At 36.7% G+C, this 25348-nt stretch overlaps 1 protein-coding gene across 3 annotated transcripts in view; it reads right to left on the bottom strand.

Annotated features, from left to right (window-relative positions):
* exoc2 (exocyst complex component 2) overlaps positions 1 to 25348 on the bottom strand; it is a 242332-nt gene that overhangs the window by 37741 nt on the left and 179243 nt on the right. For all 3 annotated transcript variants that reach the window (XM_059945312.1, XM_059945311.1, XM_059945313.1), the window contains exon 23: positions 13784 to 13925. In XM_059945312.1, the coding sequence (XP_059801295.1) occupies positions 13784 to 13925 (142 nt within the window). The remainder of the gene's footprint in view (positions 1 to 13783; positions 13926 to 25348) is intronic.

The raw sequence follows: 25348 nt of genomic DNA, 5'->3' as shown, positions 1-25348 counted from the left end.
TGGTGGAATTGTATGTAGCTTCTTGAAATCTTTAAACCTTTAAGATCCTGAATGAAAGAACACCACTGCTGTCATTGTTAATGGTTCTCTTCAGGGAGTGGGACATGGTCAACTTGCTGAACATGAAGCCCACTTGGACACTGACTGGAGCAGCAAATCCAGGTGGGTCAAATAGGCTGTCGATAGTCAATAGCACACCAAGGGTCTTTTGGTATCAGTTACCTGAAACGTATGGGTGTCAATAATAAGGTTCCATTCAAAGTTCATACTGCGCTGCGTGGAAATGAAGTCCTGTCCAAGGTCCAGATTCTGTAGATCTTCAGATGGGAAACGTTGGTTACAATCTTATGTTGCTTTGAGGTTAGACTGCACCAACCTGTCCTGTCCTGCTTTCAGCACGCTGACTGCCTCTTCTGCTCTAGAAAATGATTTAGAACCATCGACATAGAAATGCCTTCCTATGTACTTCCGTGCTTCAGTCCCAAATTCCTTCTTTCCCACTATTGCTATCCTCTTAAGGTCATAGACTGTCATAGCTAGTGAGGGACAGGTACCAAATACATGAAGTCTCACGCGGTACTCTAGAACCTCATTGTACAGTTGGTAGTCACAAAACAACATGTTCCTAAGGTAGCTTCTATAATCATCTCTCACTAGGAAGCCGTGAAACATTTGTTCGATGTCTGCCATCGCTGCGACAGATTCAGTTCTGAAGCACACGAGGACCCTGAGAAGATTGCTGTTGAGCACATTGTCCAGTGATATGCCTCTGAACTGTGCACTTCAGTCAAAACCAATTCATAATTTGTGCAGGTTTCTGGCAGAGGTAAACACTGAAGTTGGGCAAACGCAAGTCTTTGTTGGGATCTGATGGAATCACTAACTCATCATGATTGTTCCTGAAGAATTTCTCCATGAACTCTGCGTAATGATATTTCATTCTCAATGTGTGATAAGGGCCTACTCTCTATTAATTGGTAGGAATTGTGGTGAGTGAAAAGGAAGGGGAGTTACCCAACCTTGATTTGTCTTTGCTAAACACTTTGTTCATGATTCGAATGAAAACCTCATCTTCGATGGAAGGTGCCAGTTTATAATCATCTTCCAAGTGACAGAAGACTAGCTTGCCCAAGTCAAGGTTGAGCAGAGGAAGTACATCGGGGGTTTGGTTTGCTTATCTACAATCTTCTCTTGCATATTGATTCTACTCTCACAGGGTCTGAAATGACTTGGGCACCATTCTCCAAGACATTAGTCTGAAATGCACTGACAGTGGGGTGATGAGCACCATCTAAGTAGTCTTCATGCAGAATGATACAACTCAGGTATGGGCATAATGTGCATTGTGCCAACCACTGCACTGTTCGCATACCTTATGTGCACAAATGATGTCTCTGCTAAGCGACAGTAGATTCTTATCAAAAGAGTCAAGTGGGGAAATCGTTTTAGATGTGAATGACTGTGCAGCTTCAGGAGTTCTGATTTCATCTCTGTTGTTGGGAATATGGTCACACTTAATGAGGGCTGGCAAGGGCAAGTTTACTGACTATTCCTCCTATTGAATTCATGACAAGTTCACTGGCTTTTCTTGCGACAACTTCTGATGTTCCAGAACATATCTTTAGAGTGAATGGGGAAAACAGAACTCTGAACACTGAATATGTCAAAGAATAAACAAACACAAAGTCTGTAGCTGCTGAAAATCCAAAGCAACACACACACACAAAATGCTGGAGGAACTCAGCAGGCCAGTCAGCATCTATGGAAAAGAATAAATAGTTGACGTTTCGGGCGAAGATCCAAAATGTTGACTGTTTATTCTTTTCCATAGATGCTGTCTGACCTGTTGAGTTCCTCCAGCATTTTGTGTATGTTGCTATGTCAATGAATGTTGATTTTGCTAATGACATATTGCTCTGGTTATGCAATATCGCATTTTGCCTTTAATTTTTGCTCAGGTTGTCCTTTCAGATGGATGTTGACTGGACATATTTTAGAGCAGGATTTGCCTAGGAAGCCTTTCCTGCATACCTCTATGCATGAGAAAGTACCCACATCAGATGGATGTCTGGCTGACTCCCCGCCATGCTCTGCTGTGGGTGTGCTTGAACCAGCAGTAGCCCAATGTGCTGGCCCTAAATGTAGTGTTGATGTGTGTTGGTCACTGTGGCTCTCAGTGCAGTGTATGATAGCTTTAAATTCTTTTCTTGAAGTGCTATTGAAGCATAACACTTGAAACATATTGAGCACTGTTTTAGAAAGTGTCTCCAGTCTGCAAGTGATTCTTCTCTGAATCCTCTGCATTTCATAAAGTGGTGAGGCTCCTTATGGACACAGCTTTCCCTATTGGGGTTCATGTAAGAGTTCTCCACTTCATTTTTGTTAATCGTGATAGGGGTTTTGGTTTTCTATGCTTTTGCTGGAGACCTCTCTTTTATTGACATATTACAGTAAGTTGAGAGAATAAAACTAGGGTCATTTTGCAGTTCTGCGTGGCGGTAGATGAATTCCATAAAGAATAAGAGTGGCAGATAGCTGGCACGATGCTTTGTTTTATATTTGAAACATTTGGTTATCCACTTTTTTTGAACGTTGCTTGGTAGTTTCTCCACTGCTGTGTTTATCCATCTTGGTGTATCTATGAAACTCAGTGCTTGTAGGTAACTCATTTTATTGTGACTTGCTGTTCTGACAACTGATCTGCAAGCTCCAGTAGGTTCCAATGTTCTTTGCCTGGAAAATTATTGAGTCTGCTGAAGAGTGATTCTTCGATTGCTTCTGGAGAGACATAACATTTGTCCAGCTGCTGCCACAATATTTGCAAATCTTTGCTGGATTACTAATCCAAATTGCCCTAGTCTTTCTTGCATGTTGCAGTGACTCCTGTTTCTCCCCACCCCACACCCATAAGCCACATATCGGGAAGGTATAGCTTATTACTGGGTTTGAGACTTCGTCCTTCCACGTCATTGCAAAAGCTTGGTCGTCGAACACTGTTAATCCTGCTGCAACTTGGTCTCAACGAGCAAGATACCAAGCCAAATATAATACACTGCGGCTCCTGAATGAAATCATAGTGGAGTCTGGTTTGCCAACTGTGTGTCTTGGCACAGATGGACGTTCAGCTTGTCCATGTCTATGCATTGACATTAGTAACAAATCTTGACTGAGTCTTTGCTTGTGATGAAATGGAAAAGGGGGTGTTGTTTGTCTTTGCTCCTATAGATGTTGACTGTCAATACCTGGATTACATGAAAGGCATGTTGGCTATGTGGTGTATACAGCTTCTCCTTGTAGAACTGGAGCACTGCCCTTTTTATAGCCAAATTGTGTTTGGACGTACTGTTTAGTAAGCTGCACTGGCTGTTTTAACTACAAGCTAGTACCGATTCTGATTGTACACTCAACACTAAGTCAGCTGCTGCTTCATACACCCTCGAGTGCACTTAATGTAGCCTCGATATGTGCTTTCTCCATTTGCATTTCAGATTTACACTTAGCAAAAGCCACTTGCATTCCTGCCACTTCAGCTTTGACGTAAGCTTGTGCTGCAGCTATGCCAGTTGTGGATTTGCGTGAGCGTTGAGATGATCCAATCACATACTTACCTAACTTCCAGGTTTTGACAATAAAGAGTGATGCCAGTGACGATGAGTTCATCCTTTCACTCTACTTCCCTTGCAGTGCGTATACACAAAGCTACGGAGCAAGGTAAACACCTCAAAAATCACCCGAAATGGAAGTTTCCTTCAGTGTTTTTAAATTAAATCTTACTTTTGAAAAGATATTGCTGTTTCAAGGGCAAAAGAAGAGAGGATGGAGTTGGATGTCTTTTCACAGTGTGCTTCAAATTGAAATCCAAATTAACATGTACGGAATTATATATAAAAATCCAGCTTATGTACGCAGGAAGTGATGGTCCTACAAAATGAACTGTGCCTCTGGAGGCAAGAATAGTTGGTAAAATAATGCAGAAACTATTCAGAACTAATGATGCACATTTAGAAGATTTCTATAATGTGGAAAATACATCCCATTCTACCCTTGATATTATTGTGTTAATTCATTACTGTCTGTTCTTTAATTAATATTAGGCTTCTATTTTACAAGCACTATATCATTTCCTTTTATAAAAGCACAAAATATTTAGACATCGTAGACTTGTAGGGACCATACTTGTCTTGTAATCAGGATATCTTAAGCTCGAACACCAAGGAAATAATTAAGAGAAGGTCATAAAAAGTTGTTTTTCTGCTCTTTAGTGCAGAGAGACAGAGATTTCTAAAGTGTTCAACAGATAGATTGCTGGGATGCCAGGATTTTTCTATGAGAAAAGAGTGTCTCACAAGAGTTAAAAGGAACGAATGATCTCCCTGAAATGTACAAATAAGGCTCAACAGAGTGGATGCTGAGAGGGCATCTCCTCTGGTAAGGAGTGAGAAGGGGTTGGTGATATCTCCAACAATGGAGGATCAGAGAGGATCAAAATGGTGCTTTTGTCCTGGGACAAGCACAAAGACACAACAGCACCTCTATTTTCTTAGAAGTTTGCGTAGATTGGCCATGTCATCTAAAATTCTGACAAACTTCTACAGATGAACAATGGAGAGCATCTTATCTGGTTGCATCACAGCCTGGCATGGGAACACCAATAGCCAGGAACAGGAAAGTTTACAGAAAACAGTGGATTGTACCAAAACCCTCCCCACAATTGAGCACATTTACAAAGAGTACTGACACAAGACAGTAGCATCCATCATTAAGGTTCAGGAACAGTTATTACCCTATGACCATCAAGCTCCTGAACTGGTGTGGATAACTTCACTCACCTCAACTCTGAACTGCTTCCAAGGAGTCTAAAACTCATATACTCAGTACATTTTTTTTGCACAATTTGTCTTATTTTGCATACTGGTGTTGGCCACTTTATTTACATACAGTTTTTCATAAATTCTATTGCATTTATTTTTCTGAAAATGTCTGCAGAAAAATAAATCTCGAGGTAGTATATGGTGACGTTTCTGCACTTTGGTAATAAATATACTTTGGCTTTGAGATGGATTTCCTGATACAAAAGACATTATGGGTATGGAGATAGAATGTGAATAGTGTATCGAAACAGAGGATCAGCCACAATTGTGTTAATTGGCAGAACAGACTCAGAGGGTGAATGGCATAATCCAGTTCCTGTTGTTTACTGTGTTTTGAGAATTATTGGAATATTTATTGGTTTTCATGATTACTTCAGCATCTTTCATTATTCTGTATTTTCTATGAAATTTACTGGCTTGGCATCACTTTTATCCACTTTTGATCCATTAATTTTAAACTTGCATATTCACTTAAACTTTCTATTGCAAGCATTAAATGAGCCACAAAATGCTTTTAATGACTCACTCCAAGATTACCATCACTTTCTTTTTAGAGGTAGAAAGTGATAATTTTGAGGCTAGTTATAAATGGTCTTTGTATTGGCTGCTAACAGTTACTACTTTCCAGACACGGTGCTATAAGTATAACAAGCCAAACTGCAAGCCGTTTTATAGAGAAAACTTTCAATTTTGGTCTTCTAAATATCAGATCAGCAGGATAAATATCTAGATCTTATGCAATGTCAATTAAAAAGTATGAAGTTTACACAAAATATTACCTCTAATTTTCATTTCCAGATATGACAATATTGGACATTAATGAATCAATATCTACTGAAATAGAGAAATAGCATTAAAACTCAATTAATAAATTTTGAACTTCCAATAAACCTAGAATAAATAATATTAAATCAGAACCTAAAGATTTTAAGGTTAACATGATCAAACTTGCTATAAGCATGAAGTTATTGTGATCTGCTGATGTGAACCTCCGAACCATGACTCCAGCAATGAATATCAGGTCCATGACATCTTGCATTTTCAAAGATATGCATTTTTTGGGAGATCTTCCTATCAAAGCTTCCAACTTTGTGGACCCAAAGAACACAAAGCGTTCTGCCATAAGAAAGTAGCATCCATCATGAAGGTTGAGGAACAGTTATTACCCTACAACCATCAAGCTCCTGAACTGGTGTGGATAACTTCACTCACCTCAACTCTGAACTGATTCCAAGGAGACACAATGCATAACACAATTCTACACTCTGTCCAATATCCACATGCAGGACACTAGAGGCATACATATTCTTTCAGCATTCTCTTGCCCCACAAAACATATTGCTTGCTACTTTGACTCCATTGTTTTTCCCCTGGTCTAGTCCATTCTCACTTATATCTGTGGAATTTTTCAATTTGGAAGTGCAATCCTTTTACACTACTTTTCCCTATTAGAAGTCTGAACAGAGGCACAACAAGTTCCCCTCCGGCTTGTTTACATGGTTCAAAACACTCTCATTTTGAGCAACTTTTCCTTCAATGGCTACTTACTTTTTCCAGACCAAAGGTGTAGTTCTGAGCACTCACATGTTCCCAGGGTATGCTAGTCTTTTTTGTGGAATACCTAGAACAGTCTTTATAGTAGTCCCACTTAGACCTATTTTCCAAATTATTTTTCTGGAACAGCAGCAATTTCATTGATGCTGGTTCCTGTATTCCCATAGACTATCAAAATTTCATAACCTTCTCAGACATTTTCCATCCTGTCCTCACCTTCATTTAGTTGATCCCTCCCTTCCCTCTTATCATGTCCATCTTAAGGAATAGGCTTACCACAGGTATCCGAGACAAGGCCACAGATTTCCACAACTATTTCAACAACAGTTCCCACCATTCCATTTTTTGTGAGGAACCCAAAGTATTTTCCCATTTCTGTTACATCTACTCCAATGATGAGACTTTCAGTAGTGGTGTCTGTGCAATGTTTTCCTCTTTCTTGAACCATAGCTTCCCAATTACCATAACTGACAGTCTTTCACTGCATTTCATCTATTTCTTACACCTCTGCACTTACCTCTCATCCTGCTTAAAATACCATTTACAATAAGGGCCAACAGTCCATTTGACTGTTTAATTACCTGCTATATGATTATGCCAACCTTTTGTGTTTTATGAACCAGTAACCTCAGAGCTAATTCCTCCATGACATCTTGCATTTTCATTCATCATTCCAAGATGGATAATCTTACATATCCCTATAGTACTTAGTCCACAAACTTTGCACACTCTCACAGCACTAACTATATTCCTTTTCTGGGTCTGTGTAGTCTTCTCACAACATATCCGTCCACCATTCTGGTGATAAAGTGACTGTAAACTAATGGAGAGAGAGAACTATTGAATATTTTCTAAAGGGATGGAGTATATATGATATAATTGAGCATTCAATCTTCCTTCCTCTGCATGGATCCACTAAAGCCCTTTACATGTAGCCCTATTAAATGCCCTCCATTATTACTCTTTTTCACTTAGACGAATTTAAACTCATATTGAGCACCCGACTCGCTTCCTCTAAATTAAAGATCAAGGTTTAAAGTAAATTTATTATCAAGCTATGTAGACCATATACAACCTTGAGATTCATTTTCTTGCCAGCACCCACAGGAAAATAAAGAAATACAATAGAATCCATGAAAACCCATACATAATGAAGGCAAAGTCCCTGAAAATCAGATTATTGGCATGTAATCAATTCAGTGCTAAGGCAAGTGAAACCACCCATGCCAGAACAGATCTCCAGTGGTCATAGGCCAACAACCATTCATGAACCTGGTGGGACCCAACAGTCATGCACCTTCCGCTCAATGGTAGTAGAGAGAAGAGAGAGATGGGTGAAATGTAGGTGGCTGGGATGAGCTCAAGTGGAAGGATCTTGGCAGGCATGAAATAGCAGGGCTGAACACTGGTTCGGCTTCCACTCTTGAGCCTCGATGCTTTAACCTGATTTGAAATCCGCCCTGGCGATGGCCAATCTTCGTCAGCTTCAAGGTGCCATACCTGCATTCCTGACAGTCTAGTTCACTGAACCCTTCAAGTGATTGTAAAATCATGAGTTCATGTAGATGGTTCTTAAGTAGAAATCACAGGCTGTGGATTGCAGCGATCATAGTTCAGAATTATCTAGTAGAATATTTAGTAATTTTGAGAGCTGCCCACAAAATGCGGGTATATATTGCTAGCGTGGAAGCATGGGGAGCCACAGGAATCCAAGGAATATGCAAAACAGTTCTTGTTTCATTAAAGCCTCAGTCCTCACCTTTTTTTATGTCCTAGAAAATTTCACTGATGTCGTTTCCTGTTCTAATATTAAATTCTCCAATTTCATCACCTTTGCGACTGATTTCCACCCAACTTGCTCATTCAAATGCTTGTTCCCTCAATTTGTCAACTTCTCTGAGGACAGGAGAGCAAACAATATCAAATACAAGCCCCCAGACTCCCATCTTGATTGCACATATTTCCATGCTACTTCATGAAAGGAGTGCATTCCATTCTCCTTGTTCCCCAGTGAAGATGTACCTGTTCTCTGGTGATAACATCTTCCACATCAAATACTTCCCAGAAATGCTAACGTTTTCTTAATTGTGGCTTTCTCATGACCACTGTTGATTGGGCTCTCAAATACATCTATTCCATTTCTTGTACTTCTGCCTCATCAATCTTTCTCCCATCTACACCAAGGATAGGGTTCCCTTTCAACCTCATCATCTTCCTGATTCATTAGGTCTTTCTTCATAATAGCCATCACTGAATGCGTCTTCAATTCAATATTTTGTGCAGTTACACCAGTGATTATTATTGAATTTGCTTGTCTAGAACATTTATACAAGGTACTTGGGCTGGCCCATGGCTTAGTGGCATCAGCACTGGACTTCAGGGTTGGATGATCTAGGAGTTCTAATTTGGTTGGGTCTCAAAACTGGACAGCAGCAGTATTTGTATGGAAGAAAGGCCTGGCAATCTACTCCATATCTTGCCACAAAAACCCTACGGACAATTGCACTATCCATAGGGTCACCATGAGCCACCAACTCAATGGTACTCAACAGCAACAGCACTGAAAGATGGACGTTTTGTAAAACTTCGCAACTTTGAAGTTTAAAAACCTATGGATACATCTTTGGTCCACCAGTCTTGAAGTACGCCTGCAGCACTGGAAATGCTATGAATAGAAAATATTAAACCACAATATGCCTATTGTGAAAAGCTCAACAGGACATGAAACATTCTGTGGCATTGATAGAAAGACACAAGAAATGCATCTTGTCATTCAACATGCAGAAAATTGACAGATCATGTACTTATGCTACATGTAAAACAAAACCAGAGTGTTTGCTTACATAATCATTTCACTTTGAAGTTATTCATGAAGTACTTCCTTCATGTGCCAAGATGCCACACAAATGCATTTATTTTCATTTTCATCCCAACAACCAATTGCAGGAAAGAATTGGAAAAGTAATCAAATATAACTGATATATGCAGAAGATCTGTCCAAATCCCCTATAATACAGTAATAACTACCTTTGCTTAAACATGACCAATAACACAAGGCTGTTTTCTGAGATGTGATTTCATTTCCAACCACTAGGAGGCATAGATTCTTCAACTATAATTAACTGGCTACCAAGTTACTGTAAATAAGACTCCCACATACTGTTAATTAGTTTACTTTTCCAGTAATTTCCCCTTTCAGAATGAGTGGACCAGAGTTATGTGGAATCCTGTTCAAAGTAACACTTCAAACAAATAGGAGCTGAAAAAAAATCTGCTATCAAATGGAGATGACCTGCACAAGTTCTAAGAAGTAGAATGGGGCATGGAGTTATTTGTCAGCAAAATGAAATAATTTTGAAAGCTATTATTCAGCGTGCAGAACACAGTGGATATGAATAAACACTGTCCCCTCAAATGCCGAGAAGAGATGAATAGTTAATTAATTATAGCGAGAAAAGTCTGTGCTTTGACTTTTCCTCCCACATAATTATGATTTTCTACACTCATTTACAAAAGCAATATTATGTTTTGTCAAACAACATGCACAAAATAGAAGAGGTTCAAAAATACAGCCTGATATTCCATAATACTGAATATTAACAACTTAATAAATTTAAATAAATTTAAATTATTTAGATTTGCCCTGAAATAACATATATTGCAAATATAAAATATAACTTTACATATTCATAATCTAGGCACAATATTTTCTTTACTAGGACTCAGGGTGGACCATTTAGCTTATATTGCCTTCCATCTTCCTAACCTACTGAAACTCTGCAATAAAACTTCAGCAGCTATGCATTTGGTCATTTCACCTTTCTATCTCAAAAAGATCATTACTTGGTACACAAAAGATGTTGGAATCTGGATGAACTCACTAGGTCAAGCAGCATTTGTTTGGGAGGGAGAGGGATCCAAACCCTGATTCAGGACTTGTATACAGCACTTCCTCAAAAAGATTCTTAAAGCTGATATGCACATCAACCACAACATCCTTATCAATTCTTTCTCTGTAACTTCATCAAAGAACTCCAACGTTATCAGATGTGCTCTGCCATTAATGCTTCTGTCTGAACTTACTGGCATATTTTTCCACGTGACAATTAAATTTGTTCTAAATATTATTTTTAAATGTTTCCTCAGCCCCAATTCTTGGTCAGATTAGCCTTTAGGTACCATGTTAAAACTTCATTTTTAACCAGAACATAACACTTGCAACCCTGCAGTTTAACTGGTATTGCGGGGTGGAGGGGGGGGGGGGGTACTGCACAAATCAAAGTAAGCTGCAGAAGCTTGTAAAATTAGTTGGCTCCATCATTGGTACTAGCCTCTCTAGCATCCAAGACATATTAAAGAAGCGGTGCCTATGGAAGGCAATGTCCATTAGTAAGGACCTCCACCTCCAAGCACATGCCTGCTTCTCATTGCTACCATTGTGAAGGTGGTACAGAAGCCTGAAGGCATAGACTCAGTGATTCAGGAACAGCTTCTGTCCCTCTGCCAGATGATTTCTGAATGGACATTGAACCCATGAACACCACCTCACTACTCTTATTTCTTTTTTTTAAATGCACTACTTTATTTTAACTTAGCTATTTAATAGACATACACACACACACACACACACACACACACACACACACATTTACTTTAATTCAGTTTTTCTATATTTATTTATCCTGTATTTCATTGTACTGCTGCGATAAAGTGATCAAATTTCACAAATTATGCCAGTGATATTAAACTTGAATCTGATGTCCAATATCTAAAGATGATTGGAAATTTGTAGCAGAATTAGAACTTCTCCCTACAACTCTATCAGTAAACTGGAATGTATTAGGACTCAGAATATATCTCCATCTCTGATTATGGCTAAGTTTCACCTTTGAATGTGGTATTATCTTCATTTCATTTCAATCCCATGATTACTTTACTATGACACAGACAGCATCCCCCTTTTCCAGAAGAGCATGAAAGAACTCACTCAGATTTCAATGGTCCATGATCTCTTCTTCCACAAGAAAATCCTACCTTTGGATGCTAAATGCCCCTACAATTTAGTTGAATACTCATTGCCAAATTATTTTATAGATTTATCTTATTTTAGCTTCTTATCTGCTCTCATACACTCTGTGGGCCTCCCATTCCTTTAATGCTTCCTGTGTAGTTTTTGCAGTCCCCTTAGTTTTCAACTATACTATGACTTTTAAACTTGCCACGTTGGCTTTTTGTTTCCTTAGAATGACTATGGGAACTGCTTCTAGTAAGTAGTTTTTTATGGCACTATTAAATGTAAGTTATATTTAGTACATATTTTCCAATCTTTTACATCAGTCCAGAAAATACTATGCTGAAAATTGGCCCTATCCACAAATCTGACAGTGATCCATTTGTACTAGCAGTTTCTGCTAATTGTGCTTGCTACAAGCTTAAAATTAAGCTTTTCTAAGCAGAAGTATGTTAAAAGATACATTTTAAATAGATTTTAAACCTATAATTTTATATTTTTACTCTGAAGCTTACCACTTTACCCCAGGAGTTTTGTTTTTGAAAAGCTTGCTGGAAGGGTCTCGGCCCGGAACATCAACAGCGCTTCTCACTATAGATGCTGCCTAGCCTGCTGTGTTCCACCAGCATTTTGTGTGTGTTGTTTGAATTTTCAGCATCTGCAGATTTCCTCGTATTTGCTCCAATAATTTAATTTCAGTTTGATTGACCAAATTTCAGAATGTTAAAACCTCTAAATATAAAGGATTTTAAATGATTTAAAAAAACTAGGAGATTAAACTGATTGACAATAGAATTTGTATTCAATTATATGCAAATTGCATTGTGCACAATCATGGAGAGAAAGAAATACTTCTCCAAATGGGTATAAATTTAATCACAAACTGCAAGGATCATGGACTGCTGAAAGTAGACTTTTTAAGTATACAGAATTTGTCTCTATGGCAGTTCTAGCATTGGTTGTCCCTCTTTTCATCATCATAGAAAAATGATTACTTTGAAACTCCACTCACCTTCTCAGTGAATGTATTGCACCTCAATTTTTTATCCTATTCCCTTTGAGCCAAAAATCTTATTAAGATTTAATAGGGTTTTTAGACAATAATGGGCTAAACCTCCTAGACATCCAAAAAAGAAAGCAGAGCCAGCCACAAAACATTAGATTTCAGCAGATACTGTACTATATGTACTGTACATGGAACTGTAGTAATACTGGAAGATTTTAACTTTCCTAAAATAGAGAAGGCCAACCATAGTGTAAAAGGCTTGAATGGAGTGGAATTTGTGAAATGCGTCCAAGAATGCTTCCTTTATCAAGTATTCAGCAAGCTCAAAGACAGGAAGATTAACTTTTCTGGGAAAATATTGACAGTTTGTTTACATGCTACGAAATTGCAGATGGTCAGCCACGTTTGGCACCCATCACCCCAAAAGAAAATGCACGAATTTTTTTTTCAGCAAGTTTAGAAATTGGAAGTAAATTTATAAACAAAGAAATTAAGAACTTTGAAAGAATTTAGTGCTTATTTAACATTTTCTCTTTAATCTTTTACATCAATAGGAAAGATGACTAAACGTCCTGAAAATATGCTTTTGTTATTCTTATAGTCACTTGCTTGTGCACTAATACTTTGTTGCCAAACCACCACTCTTTCATAAGTAAACATTTATGTTTACCTAGAATTTATGCAGCACCAGAAATAAGAAAAAACTAAGTGATGTGCAAGATCTATCAGCCTTTTAAATTTTTTAAGAATGTGTGTCACATATGTTAATAAGAATTCAAAAGTAACTTGTTGGATAAATAAATACTAAATTTAAGACGATGGGAAAGAGAGGAAAAGAAACATCCTTAATTTGCATGATTAAGTGCTGATTTAGAATCAAAGGTCCTGCCAGTTGGAAGGACAAAGCTTTTTTCTGAAATCTCACACTTATAACATGGTAGGTTTGAAAATAGATCCCACAAAAGAAAGCATGATTATGCAATACATGTTCAGCTTTCAGCAAATAACACCCTATATTACCACTGAGTACAACTTAACACATTATTTTGTGGCTCTGACCATTATTTTTAACCATGCTAATTGAGTTGAAAAGAATTAATGCCTGCAATAAACTTCTACATGAACTGTGAACAGTTATATTGTGGTGTACCCCAAGTTTAGCAATTTGCAAGCTTTTAAAAAAAAACTAAACCTAACAGAGACAATAGCTCATTAAGCATTATATATTCTGGAATTACACAAATACATTGTAGCAAAATTGATTAAGAGTAACCAATTATATTAAGATATTAAAATCTTATTGTTTGCAGATGAAGTATGGCAATAAAAAAAATGACATACCTGTAGGTGCAAGACAGTCCTTCCAGTCAAAATATCCAGCATAAATTCCAGGCTCTAGAGAGCCAACAATTGGATCCGATTTTAGTTCAATGTAGGTTTCAAAGAGCCTCTGATCCAGATACTTCACAGCATCAATGCTAACCTGTAAACATCATATTCCATGACTTCAGAGATTTTCCCAAGGCAAATAAAATCTTAGAAACATATTCAGCAAAAGATAGTTTCTGCCAAGTGATTGGTAAGGGACACAGGCTAATGAAAAATGTAGTAAGCTGATCGATATTTATGAAGACCATTAGCAGCTGATCAAGTTCAAGTTCATTGTCATTCAGCTGTTCACATTATATCACTGTTATTCCAGATTTAAGTGCACAATGCAGAACATAAAATTTACACATAAAACACAAAGTAATATTACTACAAATAAATAAATAATAAGCTGCACGTGTGATATGTTTAAAAAGTATAATGCTACTGGTGCTTCATGCATGATGAAATCTAGGTGGTGGCAGCGAGTTCACTAGTCTTATGACCTGGGGGAAGAAGTTGTTTCCCATCCTAACAGCTCTTCAATGAATATTATGGTACCTCCTGCCTTAGGGGGGCAAAAATTGTTGGACTGATGGGAGGGGATCACTGACAATGGTAAGGTATCTGTGCATTGATAAATATTTCTAATGGGTGGAAAAGACACGCCAATGATCCTCTCAGCAGTCCTTGCAATGTTGTATAGGGTCTTGCGGTCAGAGACACCTTGCAATTCCCATACCAGACTGGTGGTGCAGCTGGTTATAATATTCTTGATGATGCTCCTGTAAAAACTGGTTAAAATGGTGGGGGGGGGGGGGGGGGAGAGAAAGAGTAGAGTAATGGGGAGCCTCCCTACCCTCATTCTCCTCAGGAAGTAGAGATACTGCTGTGCTTTCCCGACCAAAGAGGTGGTGTTAAAGAACCAACACCCCCAAAGATAAGGGATATGTGCTCATCCATATATTTAAAACATGATAGGCAATGCCTTACTGTAATTGAAACAGGAGAACAGAACTTTATTCCATGTGTACTCTACCACCAACCACATTATTGGATGATATCAGTATACCTAAGATCAATACTTATTTTTTAGATTTGAATATATAGCTGAATTGTTAATTGTTATTTCACCAATGCAGACAGAAAAATAAAGTATGTTGAAAACTATGATGAATCTCAGCCCGAAACATTAACTGTTTATTCATTCCCATAGATCCTGATCTGCTGAGTTTCTCCAACATTTTGTGTGTGTTACTATGTATGTACATCTTTTTCTGCTTATATTTTTGATTTCAGCAAGTGCAGTATTTTGCCTTTTATTTGGAAGGGAACATCTCCCATTAAGGACGTTTTGAAATTTCCAACCGCTATTCAGATATTATAATTACAGTTCAGAATATCTTATGGACTGCACCTTGTGCAGCTTCCATATTTTAAGTTGAACAAATAATATTTAGAACAAGAAACTTAAAAGTGCACAAAAATATTTCCCCCATGAGACTGGTTAGTGCAAAATAGATATTACTATCAATGATGCCAAAAAATACATAGGAATTAAATGACGTCGTGGTGGTGGTGGTGGAGGAGGAGGAGGAGAAGAAGAAGAACTTAACTCCGACTGGACTCATCGGGACGCAGTCGTGACAGCGCTTTTTTTAAGCAGGCTTTCTTATATTTACGAGGTCGAGTTGCTAGCTCGACGCTCAACCGAGCACGGATGGAAAGCGTACAAGGGAGCCGGCTGGATTCGAACTTGGGTGCCGTTAATGATAAACAATTTTATTATAATAATCATTAGAGAGGTAAACTAAAAATATATTACAATGAAAGTAAGCAACTAGTAATACCTAGCTTTCCCTTGTCAGAAATAGATGAAAATTCTCAAATCTGAATCGTTGTAACACACAAACAATAAATTTTATTTTTAAACCAATGTGAAAAATTGCTCCCAAATCATACTACTTTAAAAAAAAATCACAGACACTGGATGAAACCTCAGAATGGCTAGACCTCACATTGTTGTAAATATAGTGGCTGCATTATACAATCATTAATGTCACCTAAGATCAGGAAGATTTATTTATAGCCCAATATCTTATTACGTGATAGTGATCCTGGAATAATATGCCTCATAGTACAAACTGGATAGTGATAAGCATTCTAGTGAGGGAAGATCAACTTGAAAACAACAAATTAGCTCCTGTTCTATTAAAATATAAATGAATGAGACAAATGCATTAATATAAAATTACTGTTCTCTTCTTGTCTCATGGAAAAAAATATCATTACCAATCTTGTCTATCATTTCATGTAGAAATTCTTACCATGAAACTAGTTTTAAAAATATTCTGTGGGTCTATCTCCAACACAATCTTGATTTCCCACCTCAGTACATGCTTGTCAGACATGTTACCAATTGAGGATTCCAGTTTGGATCAGAAGCCTTTACAATCAATCAATTGCAGTAAAAGCAACTTTGTGTGCTTAGCCAGGCTTCTTCCAATGCTAAACTAATGAAATTGATCCTATTTTACAGGAACTTCATCAACATGATCAAACAACCAATGAAACTTCCCACATTGTCTGCACCTGCCCACTCTTCTAATCCTCACTGTCTCTGTTCCATAGAATTCTTGAACAATAATGATCAGCATCCCAAATAAAGTGTCATTTATAAGAAACCAGAAATATTATCTTAGTTTCTTTCTCCACTGATGCTATGTAATCTGCTGAGAATTTACAGCATCGTATTTTTTAATCAAGATCTAGTTTGTTGTGCATAGTTAACTGTCAACGAAGATTTACATCATAATAAAAACATAACAAGATTAGACAAATCAGTAGAAATTACAATGTACTGAACTTATCATGGAATATAAAGGGAAACAAACTATTATAGTACATAAATTAACACTGAGATGATGCTGATAGACATGGTCCACAGAATTTTGCTTTGCACCATATTCTATTCCTACATGTGGGACATATTTAAGAGAAAGTACAGTACCGATTCACAAGTGACCCATGTTTTAGAAAAAATGATTATTACATTGCAATAAGTTGAACATTGCAAGTACCAGCTTCAGAACTTTTTGAATGACCTTTCTGAGCCAGAAAACTGTCACTGCAAGTCATGCTCCTGACCATGAGGACTCATTGTTGATTGACATTTTGATATAATAATGCATCAATAATAGTTTATTAGAGATATTGTACTTTAAATGAGATGCTGTATTAACAGTCCATTACAGTTGAAGTTGATGGCATTGGATTTCTGATTACCCTTCAAACAGTGCAGATGAATTGATCCTTTCTCTTATGTTTTTGCTTTTGTTTTTTGGCACACAGCAGCAGTAGCTGGACTTCTGTATGTAAAATTGTTTTAAAACATTCTGAGAAACATCATGATACAAATTATAAATGCATGAATTTGTTTCCTTCTGAACCCCACAGAGAAGCCACATTGTGGGCAGGAACACTTCCTCATTTGATGAGAACATTTGAACATTACGAGTGGCGACAGGCACTTCTGCTTGTAGGAGGAGAACTGATAACTTTCAGGAGTTTTCACACTATTACCACAACACAGATTATTTGGAACAGATTTTTATAGCTACTCAAGATAAACAGATATCAACTCTAAGGAAGGTGGGTGAGGAAGGAAAAAAAAATCTAATCACAGACAAAACCATTTAAAGCTGAGCAGATGCAATAATAATGCAGAAGGAACCAAGCTATATGTTGGATTACAACAGAATAAGATCTTTAAAAACAAAAGCCCAGTGACATCAGAGTTGAGGAATGATTGTGCTATTGCCCTCAGTATGCTTCAGCTTGAGAGTCCAAGGAACAAGTTACTAAATATTTATACATTTATCTGAATATTTTATATGTTCTAATACATCTCCTGCTTACAGTTTTTACACATGATCCTACTTACGCTATTATCTTTCAGTACAATTCTTCTGTTATAATTGCTCACCAACACCTTTTTTTTTTGTTTGTTAACATACAGGTACACTGGCTAATTGAGAAATTACAGTCATGTCTGTTTCTAATGAAGGGATTTGGAGAACATGTGAATGAATTCTTTTGGAAATTAAATAGAGCTTTTGTGAGATCTAGATATGGGCAATAACACATGAAGATGCATTTCCCAAGAATAGGCAACGTAAATATTTACCAGTTTGATTCCTGGGAGGTCAGGAGTGTTTTGTGAGATGATATTGAGTAGAAAGTGTCTATTTTACGACTTTGTTTCTCTACTCATCTAATTACCACTAACTTCTGTGTCCTCCTGTCTTTTCTTTGGTCAATTAAGTTCTCCTGCCTTTCATCTTTCAATTTGATTGTGACCTGCTTCCTTTGTCTTACTTCTTCTATTTCTGAAGAAAAATCATTAACAGTATCACTTTTCCCCTTATTTACAAATGGGTAAGAATGGAAATTCAGTAAGAAGATGTAAAGAGACGCGTGTGAGCATTTTCAGCATACTCTTGTCTTTCATTTATAATAAAGGAGCATCATACTGAAGTAGTCTTTCAATATAATATTTTCCAATGCATCCCATTTTTACTGCCATGGGTTAGCTAGCTGCAATTGACATTCTGAAATTATGAACTTTTAAGTTAAAAATAATCAAATGGAAGCACATAACACATTCTTTATATGAACAAAACATAATATGAAAAGGAATTTGTTCTTTTATTGTCATTCTGTATCCCTACAATTCCCACTGAAACAATGCAGTAATGCATGCAATGCCTGGTTTAAATTGGCACAGAATGAAACAACGATAATACCACAAAATAAATACCAGAGAACTGGAGAAACTCTAAGATGAAGCCCCACCAATGAAATTCATGGTATGCCCTGCAGCAGAGCTTGCTAAAATATACTCAACTACAGAGGAGTTAGTTCAGGATTTCTGTATTTAATCACACATGCAAGGAAATCCTAGATTAGCTATCATATGAATGGGTAATTGCTGCTGATATTCAACCATTTAACAACAAACTCCTTCCTTTTTGCTTTTGCAGTGCATTGGAATAGGAATAAAAATTGCTAAAATCCACAGTGCGTTTACCACTACTTGACAATCGAAGTACAGTAATGTGAATCAACATTTTTTTCATATTTTATCTAACCTGTTTCAAATGCATCTGACATCTAAAACATGCTTACATTTGGCATCTCTACTTGACCAAGAAAAACATCTGCCCTCTTGAAAATTAATTACAAGTCTGGTTATGTTTTTTTAAAAAAAGGGAACACATTGAATAGTTACAGGAGAACATTCAAAACAAAGGTGAAGGAAAAGTTGCTTTAATTAAATTAACAATTAAATAAAAGTTTAGTAAAGTGGCATTAATGGCACCCAGAAAATTATTATTTATTACATCACCATTAAAAATGTATAACAGAAACAAATTTTTGGTTACAGTAATGAAAAATGTAATTGCTAAATAAAAATCATGTTTAAACCCCATATATCAAAATAGAAATTCTGAAATTGTTGCTACACATTTTAGGATAAAAATGTTGAGCTATTTGTTTGTAAATAAATATACAGTGAGTTTAGCAGGCTGAGAAATTGTCACCATTTCTAAATGTTTTTGATGGTCAGAAACATTAATAAGATACTGAAAACAAGGAAAATATTTACCATTCATTGAAGGAAATGTAAGAACTCAAATAAAAGTTAAACAAATTAACAAATAATGAAAACTAGTTTAATTGATCAGACTGATGCATTAAAAATAATTACAGATATATCATGACTTAATTTCATTGTTTCAACATTTTGAAGATTATCAATAATCAGAAGCTTAATGAAAAAGTCACATATATACTGCAGCTAAAAGAGCACGTGAGTGTCTGGGTACCAAGGCAAACAACTTTCCTAAGTCCCCAAAGCCTTTCAACGTATGCAACGAGCAAGGCAAGATTATGGTGCAAAGCTATTTCCACCTGTCTGGGCACCAAGTGGGACAAAAACATTTTCTCCCTCCACCAGTGGGTACACCATCGCCCAGTGCATTTTATAAGACGCATTGCAATAGCATATTAAGATTTCTCAAACTAGAAGAGCAAAAGGTATCAGAAATACATTAACACTATCTCTTCCATTTTACTTTCAGGCACATAAAATTGAATATGTATCATTGTTTCAAAAACCATACTTCTGGTAAGATGGTGCCAGGCAGCAATGGTGACATCTTGCAGATTGCTTACAAAACTACTGGATACTCTTCTTCATCTAAATATACTTCTTCTGAACTGGAATCAATTGCAGTCTGTAATTTTCCTTTTAAAAATGTATTTTTTGGGCGATCTGGCACTTCTGCAAACCCCTGGAGCATCTGGCGTGAAGTACAGCTATGGCTTTCGCTGGGGGTGTATGCTGTGTTAATTCCTAATGGCAGAATATGAACCTGTGGCTGGCTCCATTATTCCACACAGATTAAAGCATTGAGCAAGATTAAAATCGATCAGGACAATAAAATTTATCAGGAAAATAAATGGGTCTTCAGTACTGTCTTCTGGCATTTGACTGGTCTTCCTCTCACTTCTGCCAGTGGAAAGTGCAGGAGTCTTGGGTCCCACACTGCATGGTCTGAATGCCTCGGCGGCTTGTGGGTCATGGCTGTGGACTCACTTTCGGTTGAAATTTGATGCTTAATGTTTTCAGTGCTTTAGAATTTGTGCGATTTAATTGAGGCGCTTCAGCACAGAACTGGATCTGTGGCTGTGATCTACCGCCATCAACATAATGCTGAACTGACTGACTCAGTGGCTATGGCCACAGCCACCGACTCCTGGACTGGCTTTACTCTTGCCTTGGTGGCTGTGGAATTACTGTTTGTGAATTTTACGGTTTGATGTTTAATGTTTTATGTGTCAATTGTACCCTTTTGCTTTTGCATGGCTTGTTCTTTTTTTTCGCCCATCTGTATGTCTTGAGTGAGAATTTCTTTATATGGGTTCTATGGTGATTCTTTGTTTTATGGTTGTCTGCAAGAATTCAACTCTCAAGGATGTATACTGTACAGATATTTTGATAATAAATTTACCTTGACCTTTGAACATGTGGTCTGAAAATCCTGGATCATACAAAATAGTACAGTTGGACGTATTTACACCATATGAATGGAAGTAATTCAACAAGTCAGCTGATCGTTTTTCCAAACTTTATGTAGGGAAGGAAGTAGATACTGATCTTGCCAGCAATATTCTTACCCCTCATATAAATAAGTGAATAGGTAGTATATTTTTTGAAGGGTGCTCCTTAAAATTATTCAGAAAAATGTCAAGAAATCATTTCTTTAATTTCATTTTGTAACATTAACTAATAGTGACATTACCCTTTTCCATAATGACATTCACTCTATACTTAAATTCAAATACTGGGCAAAAGATAATTTGGAAGGGTGCTAACGATTTGAAATTCACTGTCAATAACACTGCTAAAAAGAATTTATTAGGACTTTCTGAAGAGATTCTACAGAGAGAGAAAAAAAAAGCAATTGCAAATGCCTGCTTCTTTACCAAAGACAGACATGGACTTGATAGGCCAAGTAACTTCCTGTGGTTCTATTATTAGTGAGACAAACTTAAACTGGTTATAAATTATTCCCCTTCAATGCAGGTTATACATTTATTCTAGTTACAGGTTTATTGAGTGTGTGGGCAATATACAAAATAAATCCTCTACATTAGCACATGATTACTTATGCTGTTACAACAGATGCTGTTCAGAAAAAAACTGATATATTGCTCATTGATTTATTATGCAGAATATAATTAGGCCTCAGGGTAAGGCAGAGAAACTGAGGGACTCCCCCTGTACTTACAAAAAAATATTGTCTTTCTACACCTCCTGCTCTGTCATCACACCATATTTTCCATGAAAGAGGTGGCTGTTACATTTCATGATTATAAGGGTAATTACAGTTTAACATGTGTTACCTTTTCATCAAAGTAATGGATGATAACAAGTCACAATAACAGGATCTGGTTTAGGTTAATCAGATCGTTAGTAGTCGTTTATATGAGAACTGTTTTTCCCAGAAGTACAACTTCCAGTATTTAGCCCACGTTAACACAAATATTCACCACCAATTCTTTCCATTTGACTTTTAACAGTTGATCATATAACTGTTGCATGCCATGTCATTCTCACTTTTTGCTACATCTGTTTGACTGGACTTACATCAAGGATGATTAGCTGTATTTTCGCAACCATTTAAAATAAAACTTTCTTTATAACTTTCAGAGGCAAACTGTGGCAGATATATGCAATAATAGTCTGGTAGCTCAGTTGTTCAGCACGCCTGAAATTGGCTTTATTTTACTCATTTGGAGAATTTTTAAAGAGTTTTCATTATATTGAACTAACAAGACAAAAAAAAACCATGTTACTTAGTTGGTGCAATATTTTTCACTGATTACTTAAAAAAAGCAAATACTACAATATAGTAAATGGTAGGGCGCAAGGAATGTTGAAGAGCCCAGAAGCCTGCAGGTTAATTTTACAGTTCTCTGTAAATGGCAGCACAGGTTGATCAGCTAAGTTAAGGTACATGCTTGTTTTCTTGGATGGCGGCATTTTAAAAAAGTGAGTGGTGGGATATGATGTTGCAACTTGACTAAACACTAGTTAAGCCGCACCTGGAGTAATGTGTGTAGTTCTGGTCACATCAGTACAGGAAGGATGTGATTGCACTGCAGAGAGTGCAGAGGGCATTCACCTAAATATTGCCTGGTTTGGAGCACTTTAGCTTTGAGAAATTAGATAGGCTGGGGTTGTTTTCCCTGCAGTGAGGGGTGACCTGAGGATTATGAGTAATATAGATATTCAAAACAGCTTTCCTAATGGTAAGGATATCAAAGATGAAGGTAAAGGCTTATAGGTTTAAGGTGAGAAGGGAGTTTTTAAGTAGATCTGACAGATGATATTTTTTTTTAAACACACAGATAATGGTTGAAATCTGGATCATGCAGCCAGAAGCGAGGGTGATATTAGATACAATTACAGATACTTAAACCAACAAGGCATAGAAAGATATGATTCTAATGTGACCAAATGGGTTTAGTAAATGATCAATATGGACGTTGTTTCTGCTTTATACAATTCTATTATTATTCATAAAAATACCCACTCACATAGCAGATATGTAAAGAAATAAAGCTTACATTTCATCATGACATATTCTTTCCCACACGATCTTATCCAAATACACTGACATTTTAACAGCTGCTGGTAAGCAGGTTCTTTTAAAACTTTAATATTGATTCAAGGGGAATTTTTTTTAAACGTTTTAAGTTATTTGGGTGAGAGATAAGGTAATAAGAACATGGATTTGCAGACTCCTTTGTTGCACCTGCCACTGAATACAGAGGACCTGTAAATCTATTGAAAAGAATAATGTAAGAAAAGTATAATACAAAAATGCAATGTTTAGCAAATTTCATTCAATAGTAAAGATTAAATTAACATAAAATGACAAGAAAGCAAGATAATAAGCCAAATTTTCAGCGAAACATGATACATATTGCAGTAATTATGTATTTTATTCATATCGTGGAACAGGGCCCACTGCCCAGCGACACTATTTAACACTAGCCTAATCACAGAATAATTTACAATATCCAATTAACCGACTATGAGGAGAAATTATAAAATTGAGGTGAATAAGTATATCTGCTGACCATAACTGTCAAAATCATACTATCTCTTTGCAAGTACTAAAAGGAACATAATTTGCAAGTATGAAATTATGAAAAATAAGGCCAAATTAGGAAGGATTCAGAATTGTGTATCAACTCTTTTTTCAAAGTATTATATTTATAAAAGTCAGAGTACGTCACTTGCTTTGTGCAGAAGGGAAATTACAACACAGAACAAAGTATACAATCCAAGTTAACACACAACACATCTGTTAACACGCATGCCAAAATCTGAAGTAAATGGGCTACAGTAGCAGACGACCATGCACAAACACTCTGTGACCACTTTATTGGATACTGGAGATATCTACTAAACAGGCCACTGAGTGTAAATTCCTTCAAAATGAAAAAAAAGTGCTCCACTCATGATTTTCAAGAGAAGTTAAATAACAGATTACAGGAATGTCAAAAAAAAGCCTGACAATTGAAGAAAAAGCAGAATTAAACTACTGATGACCAAGTCATTAACATAGAAATGGACGGTAGAACATAAAGTAGTCAACTGAGAAACAACAGAAGAAGATTTTTTTTAGACAACAGGAAAACAGAATAGTCCCCTGAAAACTTAATAGCAGAAAATGTATTAGGAAATAAGAGAAAAAAGGGAGAAATCAGGGATATTTTGTACCCATCTTTAAGGAAAGAGATATAGAAAACCCCTGAAAATAGTTTGAACAAACTTTTTTGGATTGAACACAGAGTATATAAAAAACAGTATTAAAACATTAGCATTACCAAAATTACTGGGACAGAAAAATCATAAATCCCAGAATCTGATGAACTGCATCTTCCAGTTTTAAAGGTGTAAGTTCTGGAGATAATGTATCTTAATTTCCAAAATTCCACAGATTCTAGAACAACTCCTATAGACTGAATGGTAATAGATGTAACCCCATTATTTGGGAAAAAATGGAGAAAGAAGAGAAAACACCCTGTCATCAGGAGCCTATTACAATGTTCTTAATAATAGACAATAGACTAGAGCCTCCTGTGAGAGAAGAGGCAAAAAAAAAAATCGCAAAAAAATCAAAAAGCTACATTACGTTGATTCTGGAAATCTAAAATAAGAATGGAAAATGCAGGAAGGTCCTCAGAAGATTAGCCAGCATTTTCGCAGAGAGAAATGGAGATAATGGTTCAGGCTGATGAACTCTCACCTCTGTTTAATGGTTCATTCTGAGATTAAGCATTGCTGAAACACAAATTTATTGAAAACTTGTCTCTTTATCTCAGTTTAAGGTAGTAAGAGAAAGCAGCAGCAGGCTGAGTAGTTTAAAATTCTTGATGTTTTAAATTTTGAACAAATTCATAATGCATACTCAACTTATTAATGCCAGTAATAGTTTCAATCTTTTTTTTATGATTGGGTAGTGGTGGGTTGTGGACCAGTGTTATTAAAACATCAAAGGTAAATTAATAGTTTAAGACCATAAGACATTTGATCATGACTGATTTATTATCCCTCTCAACCCCATTCTCCTACTTTCCCCTCATAACCCTTGATGCTCTTACTAATCAAGGATCTATCAATTCCACTTTAAATATACCCAATGACAGCCTTAACAGCCATCAGTGACTATTTATTCCACAGAGTCACCACTGCCTGACTAAAGAAGTTCCTCTGCATCTCTGTTTATAGGGGATGTCCTTGTATTCTGAGGCTGTGCCTCTGGTCATAGACTCCTGCACTATAGGAAAAATTCTCACCATGTTTATTCTATCTGGGCCTTTCAATATTCGATAGAATTCACTGAGATCTCCCCTCATTCTTCTGGACCATTGAGTACAGGCCCAGAGCTATCAAGT

The sequence above is a fragment of the Hypanus sabinus genome, chromosome 20 (assembly GCF_030144855.1).
Source record: "Hypanus sabinus isolate sHypSab1 chromosome 20, sHypSab1.hap1, whole genome shotgun sequence".
Lineage (NCBI taxonomy): Eukaryota > Metazoa > Chordata > Chondrichthyes > Myliobatiformes > Dasyatidae > Hypanus > Hypanus sabinus.
Note: the sequence above shows the minus strand (reverse complement) of the source record. Positions and strands in the feature narration are given on the sequence as shown.